General features: G+C 40.8%; 1 protein-coding gene across 1 annotated transcript in view; it reads left to right on the top strand.

The window, feature by feature from the left end:
• The first annotated feature begins 603 nt into the window (after positions 1-603).
• Phex (phosphate regulating endopeptidase homolog X-linked) overlaps positions 604-25,979 on the top strand; it is a 217,686-nt gene continuing 192,310 nt past the window's right edge. Inside the window, exons 1-3 of the mRNA XM_048335888.1 lie at positions 604-1,988; positions 8,996-9,064; positions 14,223-14,384. Coding sequence (XP_048191845.1) covers positions 1,871-1,988; positions 8,996-9,064; positions 14,223-14,384 — 349 coding nt within the window. The 5' untranslated portion in view covers positions 604-1,870. The remainder of the gene's footprint in view (positions 1,989-8,995; positions 9,065-14,222; positions 14,385-25,979) is intronic.

Genomic DNA, 25,979 nt, shown 5'->3' with positions numbered 1-25,979 from the left:
GTCTCACAGACTTTCCAGCCTGGACTGGATTTGAACCACGATCTTCAGGTTTTAGCCTCCTGAGGATTACAGGTGTGAGCCACTGGAATCTGGCTCATGAAGCTATTTTTTTAAAGGCAAGTGCTAGTGCTAACAATTGATCTCTGTTGCTCTCATTTTCTCCTTCACCATGATGAAGCATGTTATGACTGGGGCTTGAGCACTGAACATGGTAGACATATCCATGGATTTCATAAAGCTCACAGCAGTCAGTGATGCTTTATTGAGCCATGTTCAAAGACTCTGAGGAGATATCTGATGCTAGGGGCCTGAGGTCTACTAGAATGTATTATTAAATAGCAGCATCAAAATATTATCAACAGGCAATAAGCACACAAGACCGTCTGAGTTTGGGGTAACATGAAATTAGTAGAAAAGAATGCAAGCCATATTAAGTTCTCAAACTTGGGAGAATGTCATACACTGAGTTAAAGGCCTGACCCAGTCCATCCAGACAGAAGCATGGATGCGTTGCTCATATGCCATGCTCATTGGCATCTGTTGAGCTTTGGTGCCACCTCAAAAGTTATATGCACAAGTTTTTTTCTCTTGCTTTCTAGATGTAGCTGAATCCTCTACTTCCACTCTTACCACTTGCTGACTTCCAGCTCAACAAGAATACTCATCGTGTGATGAATGAATGATATAGCATTCCATAATAAAATCTAAATCATTTGAGTAGTATCAGACTACCAGTAGCCCTGCCCCATGAGGAAAAGCAGATTTGTGCAATTTTCATCATTATCATCATGAAAGAAATGAAAGACCCAGCGATCAACCAGTCTCTCCAGCAAAACCAAATGCCTTTGAATTCATCCTGGGGAATCAGCTGAAATAAGCACTTTCTGGAAACACAAAAACATACTAACCAACAACTACCTTGGGACCTGGAGGGCAAAATACATTAGTGCAGTTTTCATCAAAGCATACAGATTAATATATCTTTTTACCAGACCTTTTGTGGCGGCTAATAAGCTTAATAATTCATACATATATGTGTGTGAATTATATATATATGTATATTTGTCTTGTACAATTTTTAGCACCACAAAGAGGAAGTGCTTTTTCTTCCTCCTTAAAAAAAAGTAAAGTTTCAGTCCAAACCATCAGTCTGTGTAGGTTGTCTTAATTGCTACTTTGCACTGCTCTGGATTATGACTCTGATCTTTGGCACATGCTATCATACACAGAGTTCCTAAAATAAAATGCTTCAGGATAGCCTAGGAAGTCTTAGAAGGCTTTAAAAAGGACTTGCACAGTGAAAAGAGCATCTTTGATGAAGACAATTCAGGCAAGCGGAATGATTAACGCAGCAGAATTACGTGACTAAATTGAGATCTTGAAGTGGGTCTGAAGAGTCCTCAACCACCTAATATATCATGGCTGGGGGAAGGTTGATGAGAATCCAGTGTTGATAAAGACAATGTTTCTCCTCCCCAAGTGACTATACATTTAAATAGCTAAAACATCTGTTCAGCAACCTAGTAAAACATGTATACTCGGAACGCTTGAGAGAAGAGCCTGCCAAACAATCAGTTGAGAGGGACTTTGCTAAGAGAGAACACCAAGATAAAGCAACCGCTGTTTGTTTTGTCTAGGCAGGAGGAGAGCCAAGGCAACCACTATTTTGAGTTTCTTCTATTTCATTTGTGAAGGATTATTTGAGAAAGGGTGGTGAGGGGAGGTTTCCTGACAGGAATTTTTTTTTAAAGCTGTCCATTAGTAGAAGAACAAGGAAGCATTGGATGTCAACGCCTAACAAACTCTTGAGACCAGCTACCAAACCACAAAAAGTGACTTTCTTCCTCAGTGTTCCCTCCCGGTTCTTCGGATGGAAGCAGAAACGGGGAGCAGCATGGAGACAGGAAAAGGAGCCAGCAGAGGCACTCGAATCGCCTTGGCAGTGTTCATTGGTGGCACTCTGGTGCTGGGCACTATCCTCTTTCTAGGTAAGTGGAGTGTTGGAGAGCAGGGGAACTGGGCATGGCGCCAGATTCTTCCTTGTACTTTATTCTAACCTTGTCATAATACAGGTGGCTGGCTGCTTGCTTGTATTAGGAGACAATGCATCTTCAGTTTCTATCAAATATGCAAATGAAAAGGGACGCTTTTCTAGGTTATACTAAATGTACACGCAGAAGGCAAAGTGGGTAGAAAGGGGTTGGATGACTAGGATATTTGGTTGTACTGAGCAAAAAAGAAGAAAAAAAATCATGTATTACATTTCACAAAAAGAGCGCTTAGGAATTCATAGACAGTTTCATTTATTTTGTGAAGAACAACTTTGCATTGTGATTTAAAAATCACACCGCAATTTCTTTTCATTTGACTTTTGTTCATGTTTGCTTGAACAAATCACAAAATTTAATTCACAAAATACAAATCCGTCTTTTGTAATTCACCTTTAATAGGATTCTTCAAGTCTATTTTAATCCAGTGCCTCTGATGGGATGACATGTTAACTCTGCCTTTCTAATAGATTTAAAAATTAATATGAAAGGAAACAGGTTTTCCTCCTAAGATTTGAAAGGTATTATGATTCCAATTATTTTAATGACTCATGGTGAGAATGATGTACCCAGAGAGTCTGTGTGATAAAAGAGGATTCCTAGGGGGGGGGGGCGGGGGAAGAATCGATATCTTTGAAAGGAGAGAAATGTACCAAAATTTTATGCTTTCCAGAATGCTTATCTATCACCCTTTAAATTTTTCTCACACAATCCATACTATTCCATTAACTTGCAAGATCCCTAGGCACAAGCCCTATACTTAGAAGATTCTAGGTGCACTTTGAAATGCAGCAAGCCTGGAAATGTTCCTTGGCATATACAGGATGCAGGCGGCCATGTTTATTTTGGCAGAGGAAAACCAGTAATTAAACTTGAAAAGAGTTAGGGTTGTGTGGTTGAGAATTCTGCTAAAAGGAGCAAACCATCTTTCCATGTTTTCTGTGGCTGGAGATTTAGGAAATTAGATGAGTTTATTGCTTTCTGGTGAAATGAAACCTCCTACTTCTTTAACTGCATTTGTGGCTCTTGAAAATCACTGTGAGATTTCTCAGTGCATGGGGGTTAGATGGACATCACCTCCTGAAACTCAAAACTATAGGGGAAATATTGTGGGTATGCCAGGGGACTGCATATGATGTGGGAAGTGACTACAGAGTTCATTTTTGCAAATACTTCCAGATGATTATCTTTTTATCCACTACTGGGACTTGAACTCAAGGCCTGGCTGGGTACTATCCCTTAGCTTTTTGGCTTAAAGTTGGCATTGTACCACTTGAGGCACAGCAGCACTTCTGCCTTTTTGCTGGCTAATTGGAGATAAGATCTTCATAGACTTTCCTGTGCAGACTGGCTTCAAATGAAGAGCCTCAGATCTCAGCCCAAAGAATAGCTTGGATTATAGGCATGAGCCACCGACATGTGGACCAAATGTTCATCTTATATATAAACACTTTTTTTCTGCTCATGATATCCGGAGGCCACAGCATACCAGTTTGAACTTTTCCCCATGGCAGCATCTCTTAATTCTTTGAGAGAAAACATTTCTTTGGCACTAATGTAAATGTTTTTTGACTGAAGTAAAAATTCTCCAAGGCAGGCAAGGATATTCTGGATAAGGTAGACCCACAGATGATAGAAAATAACTTTGCAATGTGCCCAGAAACCTGGCTATCACGTCTAATCTCTAGGAGAGTCTCTAGTGAGTTGAGAAGAGAAATGCCAGCTATGGCTGTGGTCTCCTTAGACTTTTGCTATTCAAAGTGTGGTCCATGCACCAGGAACAGCTGCAGTAGCATCAGCATTAGCGGGGAACTTTAGCTCCACACCAGACTCATGGATTGGCAGTATGCATTTTCATAAGGCTTCAGTAGATTCCTTTACAAATGTGAGCAAGAGAAGAATTGCTTCAGGAGACCATGTCCAATTGGATAGAGACATTCAAGAACCCTCAATTTTTTGGACAACTATTTCAACACTACTCCAGACGTATCCTCTTTTCCTCCACCACCTTTCTGCACTGCTTGTCCCCAAGGTTCTGCCATCACCTCCACTCTGTGTCTAGCAAAGTCCTTGCTAGATGCCTTCCAGACAGTGCTCTTGATGACAGTATTCTAGTTAAGATTTTTTTCCTCCCCAAGGAGCTTCCTGCTTGATTTTGTGATGTATTTTTGGCCTATCCAAGTTCAGTCATATGTCTATAATTTTTAGCATCCTTCCTTACCACTTTTGTGCCTTTCAAGGTGATCTCTCTTCCAACCTCATGCTTTTGTTGTAAGCAAGCATGATTGCTGATGCTCTTAGAATGGTTCAGAGAACCTAGAGCACTAGAACTGCATAGTAGTATGACTGGATACCTATAGCCAGTTTACTTGCAAGTGAATTCTTTCCCCTCCTTCTCGCTCCTTTCCTACACAGAATCTGTTTCTCAGATGTGGTGGTTAGTATTTTTTTTTCTGTTTAGGCCACTTAACAAATCATTATTTTTTCCAGTCCTGAGGCAGGACTCGACCACTATCCCTGAGCTTCTTTTGCTCAAGGCTAGCACTCTACCACTTGAGCCACAGTGCCACTTCTGGCCTTTTTTGTGTATGTGGTACTGAGGAATCGAACCCTGGGCTTCTGCATGCCAGGCAAGCACTCTACCACTAAGCCACAGTCCCATCCCCAGTAAATAGTTTTGACTCAATGGCCCATAATTGCAGTACTCAGCTCTGGTAGCTCAAAGTAGCCACAGATAATAGGTACCCAAATGGATGGGACATTGTGCCACGAAGATTTGATTTCAGTACACTGAAATTTGATTTTCATATACATGTCATGTATCATAAAATATTCTTCGTTTGATGCCCCTCCCTCCAGTTATTACTAGAAATGTAAAAGCCCCTCAGAAGCAGAAACAGGTAGGGGACTAGATGTGGCCTATGGGCTGTAGTTGGATAACTTCTATTTGTGTCCATTTTCACATTCTTTTTTTTTTTGTTGTTGTTGTTTAGTGTGTGTGTCTGATAGCAGGACTCAAACTCAGTATCTGATGCTTTTGCTCATTGGCTGGTGCTCTACCACCTGAGCCATGCCTCTAACCCCAACCTCAGTTTCTTTTTTATGCAGTGCTATGGAGTCCTTGCACATCTTTGTGTGTGTGTGTGTGTGTGTGTGTGTGTGTTGTGTGTGTGTACATGCGTGCCAGTCCTGGGGCTTGAACTCAGGGCCTGAGCACTGTCCCTGGCTTCTTCCCGCTCAAGGCTAGCACTCTGCCACTTGAGCCACAGCACCACCTTTGGCCATTTCTGTGTATGTGGTGCTGAGCAATCGAACCCAGGGCTTCAAGGCGAGCACTTTACCGCTGAGCCACATTCCCAGCCTCCCTCACACATTGTAAATAATTATGTGCTCTACCACTGAGCCTCATCCTCATCCTGATGTTCTTTGGTTGTTGGTTTTTTTTTTGAGGGTTTTAGTAAGGAATTATTTTAGTATAATGGGTTAAAATAAGGAAAGAGGGGAGAGGAGAGAGAGAGAGACAGAGAGACAGAGAGGTTTCCTGTTCCTTATGCTGGGATGATTCATTCTGATATACTTGATCTCTAGATGATGCCATTACACTCTTGACTATGTCTTAACTGGTTAGAGAGAAATAGAAAATGAGAAGCCAAACCACTGCTTAAGTTCTTTTTAATGCTCTGTAGGCCTGGGGCCATGGCTCAAGTGGTAGAGTGCTTGCATAGCAAGTGTGAGACTCAACCTCTGTACTACCAAAAATTCCAAACAACAGCAAACTAATCAGTATAAAACCATGACACTTTGTATTTAAAGAGATTTTCTCTGCTGTCTCTACTTCATTCATTTATACCCTTATTTTATCTAGACTTGTCAACCTTTGTTTATTTTTACCATGTTAAAATAAGCTCCATAAATATAAAGCTTTTCCATGAGAGTTTTGGTGGAGCTGGGTCCTAATTAAATTTAAAAACCTTTCTACTCAGACAATAATTGATTTTAGTGCTGCCTCCCTTAGAGGCTTTGTGTCAATTTTCTTTTTTCATGAAAGAGTAAGTCTTTAGCTACTTTGTTAAAAATAAGACTAGTATCAAGAAAGCATTGTTCAAAACAATAAATTTATTGCTTATAATAAAACATGCTTTCCCACCACATAAAAATATATCCCCATGAAGCCACCATCTAGGCGCATTGAAAGAGTCTATGTGAATCTTTATGCTGCCCATATCTATTTTACCTAACTTTTTGATTTTTAAAGAAAGGAAAACATGTCTTTATACTCAGAAAGTTCTTTTCTTAAAAATAGGCCTGAGATATCCCGTAGGCAGTTTTCTTGAATCTATAATGTAACACAGGTAGAAAGGCTGTTGGGAGGATGGCAACAGAGCAAAGAACAAAGGGAAAACTCGACTCCTCTTAGAATGTGGGTTCATAAATAATGAATCCTGCCATGCTGGCAGGTAATCTGCAGATCTTCCATCGCTGGCAAGAATAGTAGCGTGGGCCAGCTTCCTGATTCTGTTTCTTTGTTGAGTATGTCATGAAGGATCCTGGTCCTCACTCACTTCCTATGATCCATTCCTTCATGGCCACATCTTCAAGTGATTTGTTTTTGCTCTCAGAGAATAGCAATAACGAATTCCTCTCTCTCTCTCTCTTTTTTTTTTTTTTTGCCAGTCCTGAGCCTTGGACTCAGGGCCTGAGCACTGTCCCTGGCTTCTTTTTGCACAAGGCTAGCACTCTACCACTTGAGCCACAGCGCCACTTCTGGCCGTTTTCTATATATGTGGTGCTGGGGAATTGAACCCAGGGCCTCATGTATACGAGGCAAGCACTCTTGCCACTAGGCCATATCCCCAGCCCCGAATTCCTCTTTTTGAAATCTTAAACTCACATGTGCTATTGCCCACATCCTCCAAGGAATTTACAAATACAGCATCCTTTTGTAGTTTTGCAGAAATCCATTTTAGTTTCTGCCAGTAAGATGGGGGAAATTAAGACACTGGGGAAAGCTATTTTGATTGTGTAGGATTCTTTTCTTCTTTTCTAGAGCTCAGGGTCAGTCCTTGTCTGTCTGCCTGCCTGCTTGCCTGCCTGTCTGTCTGTCTGTCTGTCTCTCTCTCTCTCTCTCTCTCTGTAAGCATGCAAATTTTAGGGCTTGAACTGAGGGCCTGGGTGCTGCCCTTGAGCTTTTGTGCTCAATTATAACACTCTACTACTTAAGCCACAGCTCCACTTCCTGCTTGTTGGTGGTTAATTGGAGCTAAGAGTCTCACAGACTTTCCAGCCTGGGCTGGCTTTGAACTATAACTACAGTTGTCAGATCGTAGCCTCCTGAATAGCTAGGATTACAGGCATGAGCTACTATCAATGCCTAGCCTAGTTTTGGTTTCTGAGGGGGTTGGGAGTAAATGGAATCTTGGTACTCAATGGGACACATATTTGGTAAGAGTGGGACTGGTGGTAGGAGGATATGGAGAGTTTAGAGCACTTTAGATGGTGACTGCTGCCAGATGATTATGTTATATATACAGTGTGTGTGTGTGTGTGTGTGTGTGTGTGTGTGTGTGTGTGTGTGTGTGTGTGTGTTGCCAATATTGGGGCTTCAACTCAGGGCTGGGACAATGCCCCTTAGCTCTTTTTTTTGCTCAAGGTTGGTGCTCTACCACGTGGGCTCCATCTCTACCTCTAGTTTTTTTTTGGGGGGGGGTAGTTAATTGGAGATAAGAGGCTCATGGACTTTCCTGGTTGGCTATACAATATATTCTTACTTTCCCCCCTCTCTCTTGTGGTTTTATCTGTATGGATGGTTTAGATAATTCCAGAAGCCTAAATGCCACACATGCTAAGCTTGTTTTTCTTTCCACTTAGGATTTGCTCCAGATGACATTGTTTAAAATTTTGTCTCGCCATCTCTAACCCAGGGATGTTATAAATATAAAGAGTGGAAAGTATAGGACTTAAAACATAAATAATTGGGCATGGAAGACACTGTGGAGGTCATCTAACCCAGTGATTTTCACATTTGGGCATGCATCAGCAAGCCCCTTCAGGGCTTGTTAATACACAGATGCTTTGGCCCAGTGCCAGTGGCTCACACCTGTAACCCTAGCTTCTCAGGAGGCTAAGTAAGATCTGTGGGATACAGTTTTCAGCCAGCCAGGGAAGACAAATCTACAACACTCTTGCCTCCAACAAAAAGCCAGAAGTGAAGCTGTGACTCAAGTGGTAGAATTAGCCTTGGGTAAAAAAGCAAAGCAAGACCAAGAGGCCCTGAGTTCAAACCCCAGTACTGTCATAAGACAAAACAAAAGAGAAACCCCAACCAGCCAACAAAAGAACCAAATACAGATGGCTGGTAGTAGCAGGAGGGGTGGGAGTGGGGCTCAAAGGTAAAGTCTGAACCAAACTTCAAGACAACACACAACAGTGTGCTATGTCTAGTTTCTGAGTCAGGTGTCTGGATTGGGGTTGAAAATGTGCATCTCTATAAATCTCCCAGTACTGCTCTGGGGACCAGACTGTCAGGAACAGTGCTTTCATTGTCCCCATTCACTCATCTTCCGGATGAGAGAACTGAGTTCAGAGCAACCAAGCATCTTGCCAAGGCTGCCAAAGAGTAACCAAAGTGGTTCAGAGGCATTGAGCCAATTGCTTAATTTTTTATTCTTATAAAGGTGATGTAAAGAGGTGTTAATATTATATAAGTCAAGTAATGAATACATTTCTTTTTGGACAGTGTCACCCCTTCCCTCACTCCCAGTTTTTCCCTCCTGTCCCTACCCACAAGTTGTATAGTTCATTTTCCACATAGTGCCAACTGGGTTTTTGAACACCAAGTCAATACTGAGAAGGATGCACTGATATCAAATGTCTTGCATTACGTGTCTTTACCTGATGGTGGTCTGCTACAACTCAGTCAATTTATTTTTGTCTCATTTTTTCCCCAGTGAGTCAAGGTTTCTTAAGTTTCCAAGCTAAACAGGAGTATTGCCTGAAGCCAGAGTGCATCGAAGCCGGTAAGTCCATTTCCCACCCCGTGACAAGTTATAATTATGGTACCTTGGGGAGGAGAAGAAAAAACAGGTGGTTATTTTTAGCTTTCTGTTTGCTTGAGGTTGACCAAATGTGAAATGTAATTTTGAAGAAATTCAAAGTTTACTTTATCCAGTTTTAGTGTGAAGAAATGGAGGGTAGGTTTCCTGTTATTCCTTGCAAAAACAAGAAAAAACGAAACACACACACACACACACACACACACACACACACAGCTGTATGATTTTTCTAGACCTAGTCCTCAAGAGAAGAGGCTCCGAAGGGGGAGTGGCTTCTCCTCAGACCCTTGGGCAGACATCATTGGCTTTCTATGGCTCAGCCGGCATCAGATTCCCATGATCTTGTCAGGTCTTTGTGTATCCTTTAGGCAGCAGGTCTGAGCTTCCTGCCTCTAAGCAGGTATCCTGGGCAAATTCGAGCTTCTGCTATCATCTGGAACACCTTTGTGCCCTATTCTTCAAGTTGTATTTCTCTTGAGGTAACCAGGCCATGTATCAGTGGATACCCAGGCAAAGATCTCTGCTTAAAGTTGCCTCGCTGTGGCCCCAGATAGTAGATCCTGTGATGGTCCACGACACAGTATTAGGGCATAGTAGAGTTTCAGGAGCTAGAGTCAGCTCTACCCCCATCCTTATTTCTTTATTAATATATCTATTTATCTGTGTTGGTACTGGGGCTTGAATTCAGGATTTGGGCCTTGTCCCTGAGCTTTTGTGCTGAAGGTTGTTGCTCTATTACTTGAGCTACAGTTTCACCTCCAATTATTTGCTGTTTAATTGCAGAAAAGTGTCACACAGACTTTCCTGGATTGACTTTGAACCATGATCCTCAGATCTCAGCCTCCTGAGTAGCTAGGATTACAGGGGTGAACCACCAGTGCCCAGCTTACTATCCATCCCCATCCTTTAAGCAGGCAGGGGCCCCAGGGAATTTCTGAAAGGGAAAGTCACTGGACAAATTTAAGCATCTGGTCTTGTCCTCTGGAATTTAAGAGATTAGTAAATGAACCTACCAAATACTTAGTCATACTAGACACTAAATTAAGTTCGGGGAATATATCAGTGAACCAAGTTGAGGAAGAAACACAATAAATAACCACCCAAGGCAATCAGGACACAAGAGGAATACCAGTAGTAGTATGGGTTGCACAGTAAATTAAAGTGTTAAACCAGAATAACGTGATAGCAAGTGACAGGATGACTGGATTGAAAAGCCGGAGGACAGGATGTTAAAGGGGACCCTGAATAATGAGAAGGTAATTGCTATGTGAAAACTGAGGAGACAGCTTCTGAGGTGGGGATGATCTTGGCAGCCTGAGGAGCAGGCAGGGTGGAGCCTGCTGGGTAAGGAACATACAGGATGTGCTAAGTGGGGGTGAGGCTCAGTGTGCGGCTCAGGTACCCTGAGCTTGGGTTTTACATCAGCATGCTTAAGAGTCTCTTTCGGGGGTGGGGGTGACAGGCGTTGGTGGCTCACACCTGTAATCTTAGCTACTCAGGGGACTGAGATATAAGGATCATGATTCAAAGCCAGCAAAAGTGGGAAAGTCTGTGAGACGTTGATCTCCAATGAACCAATGAACTAGCAGAAAACCAGAAGTAGTGCTGTGGCTCAAAGTGGTAGAGTACTAGCTTTGAGCAAAAGAGCTCAGGGAAAGTGTCCAGGCCCTGAGTTCAAGACTCATGGCCAACCAAAAACAAACAAACAAAAAACAAGAGTCTCTGGAGGTGTGTGTGTGTGTGTGTGTGTGTGTGTGTGTGTGTGTGTGTGTGTGTGTATGTCCTGGGGTTTGAACTCAGGACCTAGGCTTTGTCCCTGACCTTTATTTTCTGTTTGATCAAGGTAGTACTCTTCCACTTGAGCCACAGCTTCACTTGTGGCATTTTAAGTGGTTCATTGGAGCTAAGAAACTCATGGACTTTATTACCTTGGTTGGCTTCGAACCACGAGCTTCAGATCTCAGCCTAATGAGTGGCTAGGATTACAGGTGTGAGCCCCCAGTGCCCAACTTAGGAGTTGTTTGAAAAGAGCTTAGCTCATACAAGTCCCCCAACTAAGATGCTTAGTGTGTGTGATTTTACTATCTTATATAAATTATAAGGCTTCAGTCTTAATAAAGGTCTCTCTGGAACCCCAAATAAAACTAAAAAGTCAGAGTGGCATTTGTAGGAGTGCATGTGCACTTACTACGTTTATAAAGCAGCTGGAGCCCGGCGAGCCATTAACCTAATGGGCAATGACTTGAGAGAGGAGTGGCCTGAGCTTTCACAGCTTCTTTTATTAAGACAAGACCCTCCGGGGTTTCTCCGTGTAGCTGAGGAGGAGGAGAAGGAAAGGCGTTTGGGTGCCTTGACAACAGTAATCCCTTGCAATTTGAAGTCACCAGGTCCCTGCAGAATGCACAGTCTGGTGCCCAGCTGTGAATGGCCCATGATGAATGGCTGGGCAGAAGAGAGTTTTTGCAGTCAGTGGGCTGCTTTCCAAATGCGGTGTGAGTGATGTATTCCCCACTTTCAGATCAGGGCCGAATCACGGGTGGCCTTGCAGTTTTCCTGAAGCTTGCAGGAAAGCTGAGGAGATGGAGAAGATACATTTAAGGGATGGAGGCAGGGAGCCAGAGGGAGGCAGCTGGAGAGCATTGAGATTATATGAATAAACGTGTGTGTGAGGGCCCCCCTGTGTGACTGAAATGTTGTGTGTGATTGAGTCTTGGTGTCACCTATGTTCCTGAGGTGTCACACAACAGATTCGATCTGTGGATGGCCAGACTAGGAATACAAATCGGAAGGAAGATTTGTGTGTGTGTGTGGGGGGGGGGGGGTGTCCTGGCATGTTGGAATGTTAAATAGTAATGAGGAAATGCTAGCAGTAAGCAAAAATCGAATTAGAGACAACCAAATTAGTTTAGAAAAATCCATTCCGCCAATTTGAAATGGATGATACTTCTAAACCTAGTTTTTGCAACTTGTTTATTTTGAGGTGTGGGTGTTAAAAATAGTAGGGAGTTTGAAGTCTTGCAAAAATAACAATGTTGGCATCTTATTGCAATGAGGACAAAAAACTGCTTAGAGTTTTCATAGAAAGTCTAGGCCATACAAAGTGCAAAAGAACAATAACAATTTTAAATGAAATAGAAAACTAGTGATCCCAAGCTCTGAAAATATCAACTCTTAGTTTGGAATCTAGAGGAACCCCACATCTAACAAAATTATAAGATACATTTCCAAATTGATGCAGATTATAATTTTTCAGGCAATTCATTCTTATTTAGCTGAAAACTCACTGTGTTTTCATTACTTCAAATAAAAATGTATCCTGACATTAATTAAGGTATGAAAATTGCCCGGAATGCCATCCTTCCAATGTCATTAAAATATTGGCTGCCTTTTAAAACAATCATTTGGTGCCTGTTTTGGTGCCAGAGCAGTAGCTGGTAATTGTATCACAGTTGGAAGAGAGTTGGGATTCAATATTACGAATATTGAAAAGTCCTTTTGTAACAAAAAGCTTTCTTTTAAAGTTCAGAGATGTGTATTGGGTACAAATAGCCTACCTGTGGATTAGCTTCCGTATAAAATTGTGTTCAGGCTTATAAAAGAATGAAAAATGGCTGGGTGTTGGTGGCTCCCACCTGTAATCTTAGCTACACAGGAGGCTGAGATCTGAAGATCATGGTTCTAAGTCAGCCTGGCCAGGAAAGTCTATCAAACTTTTATCTCCAATTAAGCACCTCCACCAAGAAAGCCAGAAGTGGTGGTATGGCTTAAGCGGTTGAGTGCTAGCTCAGGCCCCTGAGTTCAAGCCCTAGGACTGACACATACACATACAGACAGAATGAAAAGTGGTATATAAGTGTATTTCATCTTTCTGTTCATTCAACTGACTTCTTAGTTCTGCCTTAGATATGGAACGTTCATTTGGAACACTCTACTTTGGCCCTTTGGCCTCTCCCTCTGGTCAAAGAGTCTCTGGAGCCAGGTCTACAGCCATTTCCTCCATCCCGGAATTCCTTGCCAAATGCCCCCCAAATCTCCTTTTTAGAGCTTCATTCCTACCAGAGTTATACTCAGTGCCCAGGGACTCAAGAATTCATGCATTTTTTTTTTGTTCCAGCAGGAGGCTTGAACTCAGGGGGCCTGGGTGCAACCCTGAGCCCCTTTGTGCTCAAGGCTAGCACTCTATCTTTTGAGCCACAGTGCCACGTATGGCTTTCTTTTCACTGACTTTCCTGCCCAGGCTGGCTTTGAACCCCAATCCTCAGATCGCAGCCTCCTGAGTAGCTAGGATTATAGGTATGAGCCACTGGCATCTGGCCTCATAGGTGATTTTTATTTAAAAAAAATACTGTAATTATAACCTTAAAATATTTAAATAGGTGACAGGTTAGCTTCTGGTTCAGTTACCCTTGGCTGTGAAACCAACCACCCTAAAGCCTGGAAAACCTGAAAAAAGCTGATTTGACCATTTGTCATGTTTCTGTGCTGTTGGTAGTAATTCCTCAGTTGCTCTTGCCCGGGCTTATTGGTGTAGTTGTTTCAGCTACTGGGTTATCCAAGTTAAAAGGACTATGATGGCCTTAGGCACATATCTGGTAGTTGGTGTTAGCTTGGTTCTTCTCTGGGTGGCTTTTTGTTCTCCACGAGATTTCCCTCAAGGATGCTCTCAGAGCTCCAGGTAAAGGGAATCAGGAAAGAAGCAAGGACTCATGATTTCTAGCTTTGAAACTCACAAAGCGCCGTTTCTATTGGTCAGAGCAAGTTAACAAGGCCAACACACATTCAAGTTAGGGAAACGGATCCTATGGCAAAGACTAGCAATGTCACTTTGCAGAAGGACACGAGGGGAGGAAGAGTGAGTCCCTCCATTTGTGTTCTTACCCCACACCTTACAGCTGATAGGAACAGTCCTATAGTTTCAATCATAGCAAACCCATGGAACTTGTACCCACTCACTCAGAATGTAGTTATTTCATCCAGTGAAGTTATTCAAAGAGTCATTTGAGTGGAAATGTAGAAGCCAAGGCTTAGGAACTGGTGGATATGAATTATTGTTTAATTTGGAAAAGAGTGGTACACCATGTTCAGTGCTTGTCATTAATCCTATGATCTTTTTTTTAAATAGCTGCTGCTGTCATGAGCAAAGTAAATCTGTCTGTGGATCCTTGTGATAATTTCTTCCGGTTTGCTTGTGATGGCTGGATAAACAACAATCCAATTCCTGAAGATATGCCAAGCTATGGAGTTTATCCTTGGCTGAGACACAATGTTGACCTCAAGTTGAAGGGTAAGTTTCTACTGGAGTTTGGTGATGCAATTTATAGAGAGCAATATTAGGCAAGAAACATTAGAGTTTGGACCAGGTGTGGTGCTGCATTCTTAAATCTTGGCACTTATGAAGATTAGGCAGAATCATGAGTTCCAGATCAGCACGGTATACACAGAGAAACCCTGTCTCCAAAAACCAAAAAGTATTGTACATACATATACCTATACATGTATCTGTAACTATGTATCTATATTTAGATATAGATATCTCCCTCACACCTATGTATCTATATGTAGACATAAAGACAGAGCTTGATTTGAAATGTGACTTCACTTTTTTTGGATGCCAATCTTGAGGCTTAAAATGAGAACATGGGCAGTGTCCCTGAGCTTTTTTTCCCCCCTTAAGGCTTGCATTTTACCACTTGAGCCACAGCTCCATTGCTTTTTGGTGTTTAATTGGAGATAAGAGTCTCATGGACTTTCCTGATTGTCTGGCTTCAAACTGTGATTCTCAGATCTCAACCTTTGGAGGAATTGGGATTACAGGCATGAGCCACTGGTACACAGTAACTTCACTTTTTAACTCACTAAATTTATTTTTTTCATACTGGGGTTTGTACTCAGAGCCATATACTTCCTAAGTCAGTGTTCTTTTTACAGCTGAGCCTTCCCTCTAGCCCTGTTTTATTATTTTTTTTTTGAAGGACCGAATCTTGGAGTCTTTATTAGAGCATTAGCAGTCTGCAGGCAGCCAGTTGTTACAAAGGCCTGCAGCCTGCAAATACCTCAACACTGTCAGGAAACAGACCAGAAAGGAAAAAAAGAACAAAAACAACACCAACAAACCAATTCAGCCCCAATGGAGAGCTGACTTGGGATGCCATGGTGACCAGAGACGAGCCAGGAGCCAGGACCTCTAGCCCTGATTTTTGCTGTTATTTTTGAGATAAAGTCTCACTTCTGCCCAGGTATGAGCCTGAGTGCAATCTACCTGGGTTAGGTTTTACATCATAGCTGAAAAAACACACCAGCTCTCTCCATGGAGGAGTCTCTTGAATTTTTCTGCTCCGGCTGGCCTCAAACTGTGATGCTCCCATCTTAGCCTCCCAAGTGGCTAGGATTACAGGCATGAACTCTTGGCTCCTGATCTTTTGCAAGACTTTTTCAAATGGAAGATTGAAATTTTTTAGGATTCTAGTCTCCCAAATTTGCTTAACATGAGCCAAATGTAAATAATAGTTACTTTGGGTTTGCTAATATAATACTAAGTTCCTTTGCTGAAGATTAAGTTGAATTTGATTTGGGGGCAAAGGTACAGTTAATTACAATTGTGTTAACATAATATACTTACTTGGCTGTTGTGTTCAGAGTATGTTGCTTGTTGTGTTCTGGATTTTCATACTATATAAAAAGTACATGATGCCTCATTGTCTTTTTTTTTTTTTTTTTTGCCAGGCCTGGGGCTTGAACTCTGGGCCTGGGCGCTGTCCCTGGCCTCTTTCTGCTTAAGGCTAGCACTCTGCCACTTGAGCCACAGCCCTACTTTCAGCTTTTTCTATATATGTGCTGCTGAGGCATCGAACCCAGGGCTTCATGTATAAGAGGCAAGCACTTTACCACTAGGCCATATTCCCAGCCCCTCATTGTCTTTTGACATCAATTTGTTGAACTCTGGATGCCCCTTAGTTGTCATATTGTTCTAGTTAACTTCTAAGTTAGCTCAAGGGAGATTCACTTTTCTCTCATGGTGTCTCTAGCACTGACAAGCTCACACACACACACACACACACACACACACACACACACACACACACTCAGGTGTGGTTACTCCTCACCCCAGCGCCTCACCAGAGCTGAAATTGTCTACTACTGGAGAATATTATGTTTCTATTGGATCTAGTTTTTATGTTATATGGTTGGAGAAGGCCACCCCAGGAGGGAAGGAGGAATATTTCAAAACCAGTTATAAGGTTAATTGTTTTGAGAAAGCAAGAATAGTGTGTTTTTTATTTCCCCTTCGCTGTTCACATTTTATGCCATGTAACTTGCATTTAGTAACAAAGAATTTCTGAGAAACGATAACAATTATAATAGTTCTTCCTTTCCCATCTCCACTTTCTCAAGAGTTGAAGGGCATGAAAATTAAATACATATCAATTTATGTTTACTTTCTAACATGAAACCTTGGCAAAATAGATGAATTTGTCAATTGTAAGCAAAACACAATTATATTTTACAACTTGATATAAATCATACAGACTTATATTTTCAATTAGGAGACTGAAATTTTGTTTTGGTAAATTATGAAAAAGAATTTTCGAGAATGTCAGGGTTTTCCAGATTCTACCTAACAGATGAGATTCCCGTATGGTAGAACATAAATAAGACCATGAGGAGTGAGTTCATAGACTAATACTTATTTCCTCATGGTTGTATGTTCATTTTGATTTTTCATCCCCCCTATTGTTGCCAGGCACTGAGTTCAAGCCCCAGGGCTAGCACATATGAAAAATGAAAAAAAAAAAAAACAAATTTATAGATAAATGTTCCTCTTACATAGTTATACTCAAAAGCTTTATATATTCAAGACATATAACTTAAAGAAATTTCTCATTTAAAGAAATTTCTGAGAGTATGTTAATGTAAAAACTCAGTTTGAGGTGCTTTGTTTGAGGAGGGCAATATATATGGGCCCCTTCAACATTCATGACGTGAGAGTAAATTGTTCAGGATTTTATGTTTTGCAGGTTTTCTTTAAAAATGGAAGATTTTATTGGTAATCTCATTTGAGGGAAAACCAAGTAGGAATAAGCCAAGTATTGACAGTTCATGCCTGTAATCCTCAGGAGGCTGAGTTCTGAGGATCAGGGTTTGAAGCCAGTTGGGGCAGAAAAGTCTGTCAAACTCTTCTCTCCAATTAATGACAGAAAAAGCTGGAAGTGGAGCTGTAGTTCAAGTGGTAGAGTGCTAGGCTTTCGCAAAAGAAATCAAGGACAGTGCCCAGGCCCTGAGTTCAAGCCTCAGGACCTGTGTGTGTGCACACACACACACAGACACACACACACACTAAACAATGAGAAGTGGAGCTTTAGCTTACGTGGTAGAGCACTAAGACATGAGTGAAAAGCCAAGCAAGAACTGTTTCCTATAGAAACAGCAGCTCAGAAATTTGAGGATATATCTTTCCATATTTTGTTTCCTGTCCAGGCCCATTTGCACAACCTCATGTGCACATCCATATATTTTAAAATTTAGCACAATAATACATATTGTTCTGTAAACTGTTTTTAAAAACTACCAATTCCTCACAGGCATGGATGATGTCAGTCGATAGTTTTGCTATCTACTGTGGTAAATATCCTGTTTACATACCTTTATGTCATTATCTAAAAATATTCCTGGGATAAATTCCCAGAAATGTAATTGTTGGATTGAAAGAGAATTCACAATTTAAGTTTTGATGCAGATAGTCAAATTGCCCTTTAGAAAGTCAGTTTGGTGTCAGTTTGGGCCAGTTGCTGATCTCTTGGAGTTCAGTTTTCTTCCTCTAAAATGGAGATCAAAATACCCACAACCTAAGAGTTTTGTGAGGACTGAAGGAGATGCCCTATATAGTTACCCCATCCGGTTCCTGGCACATAGCAGGCCATCAATAAATATTTGTTTTTGCTTCTCCATTTTGTCTCAAAGGTAGTTCTCAGGTTTGTGAAGTACTGTCTGTGAAATGCTTTAAGTTTTATTCTGGTCTTATCCTTTGTAAATATCATGTGCTTTCAAAAATATTGAATACTGTCAAGGTTCTTTTCCTCAACCTTGGTAAAAAGAGAGAACATCCAAAAATAAAACCCAGTATTACCAATCAAAAGAATGCCATTTTCTTATGGCTAATAGAGAACACCTAGATTCAGCTGTCTGTTGTGAAATAAAATGAATGTGACAGACCAGACTGATGAAAAATTGCTCTCTATTGAAGTCAGCCACCTGGCTTTGTGATTTTTTTCCCTTGAAATGACACAGAAGTCTCAGATTTCTACCAAGAAATTTATTTATTCTCTCTAAGAAGCAAGATATATATTTAAAGTGGAAGAACAGGTTAAATACAGTCAGGTGTGTCTTAAAATTTCCATCCAACAACCCCCTACCCAATTTGTCTTCATGTGACTGTAAAGACACTAAAGTCGGCATTGCTTGTGAATGAGCAGATGGAAACACGAGGCAATGAATGAGACAGAACATTTGTGTCACAGAGAAGACAAATGACTTAGGTAGAACTGGATCATCTCTATTATTGGATAGCTATCTTGGCCAATATTTTGGGAAGAAATGCAATATATTACTTTCAAACACAACTTCAGCAGAACAGAAAGATGTAGAGACTCAACAGATAACCATGATTATGAATCTACATTGATTATTTTTTCATGAATACCTACTGGATGGGATTCAAATGGTTCTCATAATTAATTAAATACCTTTCCCTTATGATTTTGCTTTTACTTTTTTGTGGTACTTGGATTTGAGCTCATGGCTTCTTGCTTGCTAGGCAGATACTCTACTACTTGAGTCACATCCCAATCTTTGTTTTCTCTGCAAGTGATCATGGCCAGATCACCGTGTGTGTGTGTGTGTGTGTGTGTGTGTGTGTGTGTGTGTGTGTGTGTTTGTGTGCGTGCGTGTGTGTGCATGTGTGCACAAGTCCTTGGGTTTGAACTCAGGGCCTGGTCACTTGAGCTTTTGTGCTCAAGTTTAGTGCTCTACCACATGAGCCATGGCTCCACTTCCTGCTTTCTGGTGATTAATTAGAGGTAAGAGTCTCATGAAATAAATAATTATTCAGAAAAAGAAGAGTCTCATGGAAGCTGGGAATGTGGCTTAGTGGTAGAGTGCTTGCCTAGCATCCATGAAGCCCTGGGTTCGATTCCTCAGTACTACATTGCCCAGAAAAAGCCGGAAGTGACGCTATGGCTCAAGTGGTAGAGCACTAGCCTTGAGCAAAAGAAGCTCAGGGACAGTGCCCAGGCCCTGAGTACAAATCTCAGGACTGGCAAAAAGAAACATCTCATGAACTTTCCTGTTTGGGCTGGCTTCAAACCCCAATCCTTGAATCTCAGCTTCCTGAGTAGCTAGTATTACAGGCATGAGCCACCAGCACCCGACCAAATCATTATTTGTTGATAATAGAAAGCTGAAACATTCACTTCGGCTCCTGTATATTCATTTGAAAATCAGGAAGTTCAAATTGTTGAAGATATGTTGAATGGGGCCACATTCCTCAGACCATATATGTAGAATAATAATGTAGTAAATTGAGCCTTGCCTTTATTAGCTTCTTTAAAACAAATGATATTAGATTGGTAAAAGAGGGAATAGCGTAGGGAAATACTACAAGCCAACTACCCATCGTAGTGGACTTTGTATTCCTAATGCAAATTGAGCTCCTATTATTTTGAGTGAATTCACTATATAAGCTAGGTGCAATGAGTCAGAGACTGTTTTGATTTTCCCAGGTCTTGATGGCTTTTAAAAAAATATATGTAGCTCGACAAGAAGCACCAAATTGTCAAATGCTGAATATATCCTAATCCATCACGTATGTGTAAAGAGGGCTGTGTGAAGATTTGAGCTTGTATTGATGACTTCTGGAAGGTGAAATAATTTTACTTGCAAAGGTTTTGTGGTTGTTTCTCACAGTCTTCCTTCTCTCATACACCATTTGAATGTGGTGTGTGGGGTATATGTGTGGTGGTGAGTTGTCCAGAACTTTTAGCAGTTGCCAAAATACAGAAATAACTTTCTGATGACTCTGAAAAAAATGTGACTGTATCTCAAATGTGCATCTATCTCTTTTTTTTGAGGGGAGAGAGTAATGGAATTTGAGCTCAGGGACTTCACATTCAAGAGTATTAAACTGGATTAAATTGGATAAGCCTGTAAGCCTAGCTATTCAGGAGGCTGAGGTCTGGAGGCTTATGCTTTAGGCAGAAAAATCTGAGAAACTCCATGCCAAAAAATTGTCAAAATAAAAGCAAATGAAATCAGCAAGAAGCCAGGCTGGTGACATTGCTCAAGTGATATAGCACCATCTGAGCAAGCAAGCTGAACCCCAGTACTGACAAAAAATACAGTATTTACTTAGCATTTTCTGTTTCCTTACCACCAGCTGCTTTCATCTATAAGTGACAGAAATCCTAATTCAAAATGGATTAGAAAATAAAGGGAATATTCCTGTTCATGTAAGCAAAAAGACCAGTAATTATGTAGACTTCAGGTGGAGGCTCATCTAGCAGTTTAGCCCTGTCATTAGGATTACTTTTCTGTACTTTCTACTTTGACATATATTGTGTCATGCGTCTAAGTCTATTTGGTTATAATGTTGTTGCTAATAGCAACCAGGCTATATTCCCTCATTTATATGCAAGCAGAGGTTTTGTGTGACACAGGGATACAGAAGTATAGTGATTAATAAAGCTTCCTAGATTATCTGTATGGAAATTACAATCTGTATTTTACAAAACATTCCAGTGAGTGTTTTAATCACCACTCAAGAGCGGTGGGACTCAATATAGTAGCAGAGAGACATATGTGGTATTATTTGTGTATGTGTCTATCCTAGGGCTTGAACTCAGTGCCTGGGCACCGTCCTTGAAATATTTTGCTCAAAGTTAGTGTTCTACCACTTGAGCTGCAGCTCCACTTCTGGAGATATATTGACTTTCCTGCCCAGGCTGACTTCTGTGACCTTCAGATCTCAGCCTCCTGAGTTTCTGGGATCACAAGTAGAAGCCACCAGCAGCCAGCCAAGAGTTTTGTTGTGTGTGTTATGTGTGCCTGTTGGGGTCTTGAACTCAGAGCTTAGGAACTGTCCCTGAACTTTGTTGTTGTTATTCAAGGCTAGCACTCTCCCACTTGTGTCACAGCTCTACTTCCAACTATTTTGTTGTCTCATGGACTAGAACTGCAGTCCTCAGATCTCTACCTCCTGAATAGTTAGAATTATAGGCATGAACAACTGTTGTCCCTGAAGACTTTGTTGCTGTTGTTTTTTTTTTAAACTATAATCACTTTCATTTGTTAAATGGGTGATTCCATTTATAACCAATGATTATGTGTTAAAATATTTTAACATTGATTGGTATAAATAAAATATATTGTGAAATACCATATAGCTTTTCCTCCCTTATTTAACTGTAGCTGAAGGAAACTTAAAAATTACACCTGGGGGGCTGGGGATATGGCCTAGTGGCAAGAGTGCTTGTCTCATATACATGAGGCCCTGGGTTCAATTCCCCAGCACCACATATATAGAAAATGGCCAGAAGTGGCGCTGTGGCTCAAGTGGCAGAGTGCTAGCCTTGAGCAAAAAGAAGCCAGGGACAGTGCTCAGGCCCTGAGTCCAAGACCCAGGACTGGCCAAAAAAAAAAAAAAATTACACATGGGGTTCAGATGCACTTCCTGCCAGATAATACCACTCACTGTGGCTGGGTGCAGTGATGGGAACAAGTAGAGCTTTTCTGTTTTTCTCCCTGTTCTTGTGCCCCGTGCCCTGTCTGTTGTCCCAGAAGAGTCCTGAGATGCAGCCAGAAATTTCTCATGGCTGGCATGGAGGAGGAACTGTCATTTTCCATTTGTGTTCTTGGATTTAACAGAGGCAGGACAGAGACAGGCAGTAAGACAGACTTGAGATGCTTGGAAATGCTGTACAGTATTAAATAAATAGAATCTTTTATTACTGCTAATTTCATATAAGGAAAGAAGAACATTGTATATGGATGTAATATATAGTAGTTGCTTAACATGAAAATGTACATGGAGTAAAAATTTGAATTCATACAAAAATTTGAACAGCACTATTGAAATAAAAATTGCTGCTCCAAATTAAAAAAAAAAAGCACTGCTTGCCTGTAAATATGAAAGCTGACTCTGAAAGAGGCAAGCGTGGGTGTCAGCACAACAGGTTAATGTACGTCTTAGGTAGTTTTCTGCTGCAATGACATAATGCTACTAACTGGGTAATTTATAACCAATGGAAGTTTCTTTGGCTTATAACTCTGGAGGCAGGGAAGCCCAAGAGCATGGGTTCAACATAAGTTGAAGGCCTTTGTGCTCCTCCATACCATGGTAAAAAAATGTCCAGCAAACAGATGCGACAGAAGGACAAGGTAACTACCCCTCATCCTTCATGAAACTCACCCAAGCCTTGAGATAATGTCATTAATCAATTTGCAAGGGCAGAGCCCTCAGAGTCTAATTACTTCTTAAAATTCCCACCTTCCGTTGGGATGTTGCTCAGTGGTTGAGGACTTGCCTACCATAAGCAAAGCCCTGGGTTTGATCCACAGCACTTCAAAAGCAAAAGATCTCCACTTAAAACTATCCCGATGATAGTTAAATTTCATGAGTTTAGGAGGAGATTTTCAAACCATAGTGAGATATTTGTTTGAATTATCAACTTTTATTGTCAGACACTGGTCATGAGCCCAGAAGATTTTGATAATGCATTAGGGTCATGTCACTTTAAATCATTCCTACAGGAAGAGGAAAGGGGAATTGGCCATAGTTTGTGGGCTCCAAATCGTTGCAAGATGATGCATAAAAATTCTCACCAATTTCTATTTCTTTTCTTTTTTCTATTCTTCATTCAGACCCAATTGGGGTCCCAAGACCCCAAATGGGACTTGATAGAATTCAGCGACTTGACTGACAAGAGAATAACCTTTATTTGTACTAGCCATGGACAGAACTTTAGCATTTTCTTTAATCACAAATACAACAATACTTGTGACTTTGATACCAGTAGCAATTATGGTTATTCTTTTCAACTTATTACCGCTGTTCCAGGATCTTGAAATGCTATCTACTTGCATCATAGCTTCAAAATTATAGTAGTTGTTAGAGCTGATTTTAGGCCATTGTCATTTAATGAGTAATGAAGTAGTAGCATGTATACTGTTTTGTTAACTGTGTTTTGGAATATCTGGTTTCCTTTGTAAACCTTTGTTTACAAAACCTGAAATCTTCGAACAGTTCACTGTCTAGACTCCCCAGGTAATGAGCACAGTACTGACAGTTAATATGTGTTTCAAAGGATATTTGTTGAAACTAGAGATTTGTGTTCTGAGACTTGTGCCAAGACCAACTGTTGAACTGACTTAAGACATTGCTTAGGTCATAGAATACATTTATCAAGTATTGCTATATGCCTCTCTCAAATATGGGGAATTAGAAGTCAGTTCCCAACTAGAGGTAGTATTTGCCATGGTGCAGTTAAAAATCCATACAAATAATATTAGTGATTGAAAAGAGTAACACACTAAGTATTGATTCATAAGTACACACTACAAAAGCTAGCTTGTTGTGCAGTCTTAAAAGACACTGATTACTAGTTGAACTTGGAGGAGAGTGGGGTGGTGGAAGTATAAATCTCATGAGTCTAGAAGCAAGACTGAATACATCACATTTGGCTTTGTTGGAAAGAAGGGATAAACAACTGTTAAGAGATGACAGAAATGAGATGTAGGCTGTCAAATTTTGAGATTAAACAAACAAACATGTGGCCTGGAGTGCTGACCTGGAGTGCTGAAGTTTCTGAGAAGTAGAACAAGGACCTGAAAAAACTATATATGTGAATCTTCATGGCAAAAAGGAGGAGGAGAATAGACCAGGAGGATAACTATTGTACCATGTTCTTTAGTTTCCTGAGAGTTAGCTTAAATGTTGGAGGAGTGAGGAAACATCTTATTTTGGAAGATTGTCCACTAAATTTAGATTCTGTAGACTAAATATAAATTCGTAGGCATGACTAATGACACAGGATATGTGCATCTTAAGAAAGCCTGTATTACCCACAATTCCATTTGTCTACCTGCCCACACTCAGGTTCTGTCTACATGCTTGGTGTGTAGAAGTGGATTTTACTTTGCAGTTGTGAACGAGGGCTGCATGCTTTTGAAAAAAAATCACTTCCTGTAAGAGGATGACTGCTTGGCAAGGAAAGAAAATGCTGGTAGGCTGTGGTAGTAATAGTTGGGAAGTGCACCCGTATGAACTTGGTGGTTACAATTCCTGAAGTTCCTCCAAGTAGCCACGTGTTCCTATTGTTGGTTGCCAGAAATCAGAATGGTAATGGAGTCCAGAATGGGATTTTGGTGAGAGTCCAAAAGAGACTTCATAGCAGAAACAGAAAACTCAGCTTTCTTTTGCTTTGGTGAGATGGGAGAATTCCTTACGTTTGATAACTCCTCATTGGTTAACTGTAAAAGGAATGTGTAAGGGAACTGGGAATGTGGCTTACTGGTAGAGTGCTTGTCTACCATGCATGGAGCCCTGGGCTCAATTTCTCAGTACCATATAAACAGAAAAAGCCGGAAGTGGTGCTGTGGCTCAAGTGGTAGAGTGCTAGCCTTGAGCAAAAGAAGCCAGGGACAGTGCTCAGACCCTGAGTCCAAGCCCCAGGACTGGAAAAAAAAGAAAAGGATTGTGTTAGAAAAATTTAAATGGTGGTTGCATGCTATTTAGGCCTAGCAAAAGTGACTTGAAAATTTCCTAATTGCATTTCCAAATTCTCGATTACATGACTTCAATTTCCTTCTTGCTCTCAATTCTGAGAATGTTTCAATTGTGACTGTATAGATGGGCCAAATATCATTACAATGGGGCAAAATCCCCATTTCTTTGATTTATCATTAATGGAATGTATTACTACTAGTTGCAGTGAAGATAACCTTCAATATGATAAAACATGTCGAAGAGTAATTGTACCAAGAAAGGATCTAAAAAGGCCAGGTACTTCATAGTGATAACTTTATTTAATAGTACCCTTGCTTTTTGTTGAACTTTCTGAACTGAGCTTCTAACATACCTTTAAGTTGTAAGACACATCGATATTTTGCAACAGATGAGAAAACAGAGGCACCAAACAGTACAATAGTTCAAGACCATATTCAGCAATGGAGCCAGAATTAGAATTCAAGTACTTTGACCTTTAGCCCTTCAGAAAAACCCTGGAAACTAAGAAACTAATAATACCTACAATTTACAGTTGGAAAAACAGGATGAGAAAATTTAAGTAATAATGGCTTTTAAGGTATAAAAGTAATATTGCCCCACAGAAATACAACATAAGCTGGATTCTAGTGGCTCACGCCTGTAATTCTAACTACTCAGGAAGATAGGATAAAATCTGAGGACTGCAGTCAGCAGCAAGCCTAGGCAGAAATAAAATTCCTGAGACTTGTGGTTGCATTTAACCAACAAAAACCTGGAAGTGAAGATATGTCTCAAGTGGCAGATCACCAGCCTTGAGCTGAGAAAGTCAAGTGAGAACAAAAAATCCTGAGTTCAAACCCCAGAACCAACACACACACACACACACACACACACACACACACACACACACACACACACACACACACACACACGAAATATGTCTGTGCCCACACTGGCAGGAACCTTTCCTAGTTGGTATTAAGTACTAAGGAGCAATGCCTTAGCTAATTTATTAATTTCTCTCCGTTTATATTTCTCAACATTTTGGCCAAGTGTCTGAAGAATGTAAAAGAAAAGAGATCTCTGTTTTCCATACCACACATTGATTTGGATCCCCACCAGTGC

The sequence above is a fragment of the Perognathus longimembris genome, chromosome 28, assembly GCF_023159225.1.
Source record: "Perognathus longimembris pacificus isolate PPM17 chromosome 28, ASM2315922v1, whole genome shotgun sequence".
Lineage (NCBI taxonomy): Eukaryota > Metazoa > Chordata > Mammalia > Rodentia > Heteromyidae > Perognathus > Perognathus longimembris.
Note: the sequence above shows the minus strand (reverse complement) of the source record. Positions and strands in the feature narration are given on the sequence as shown.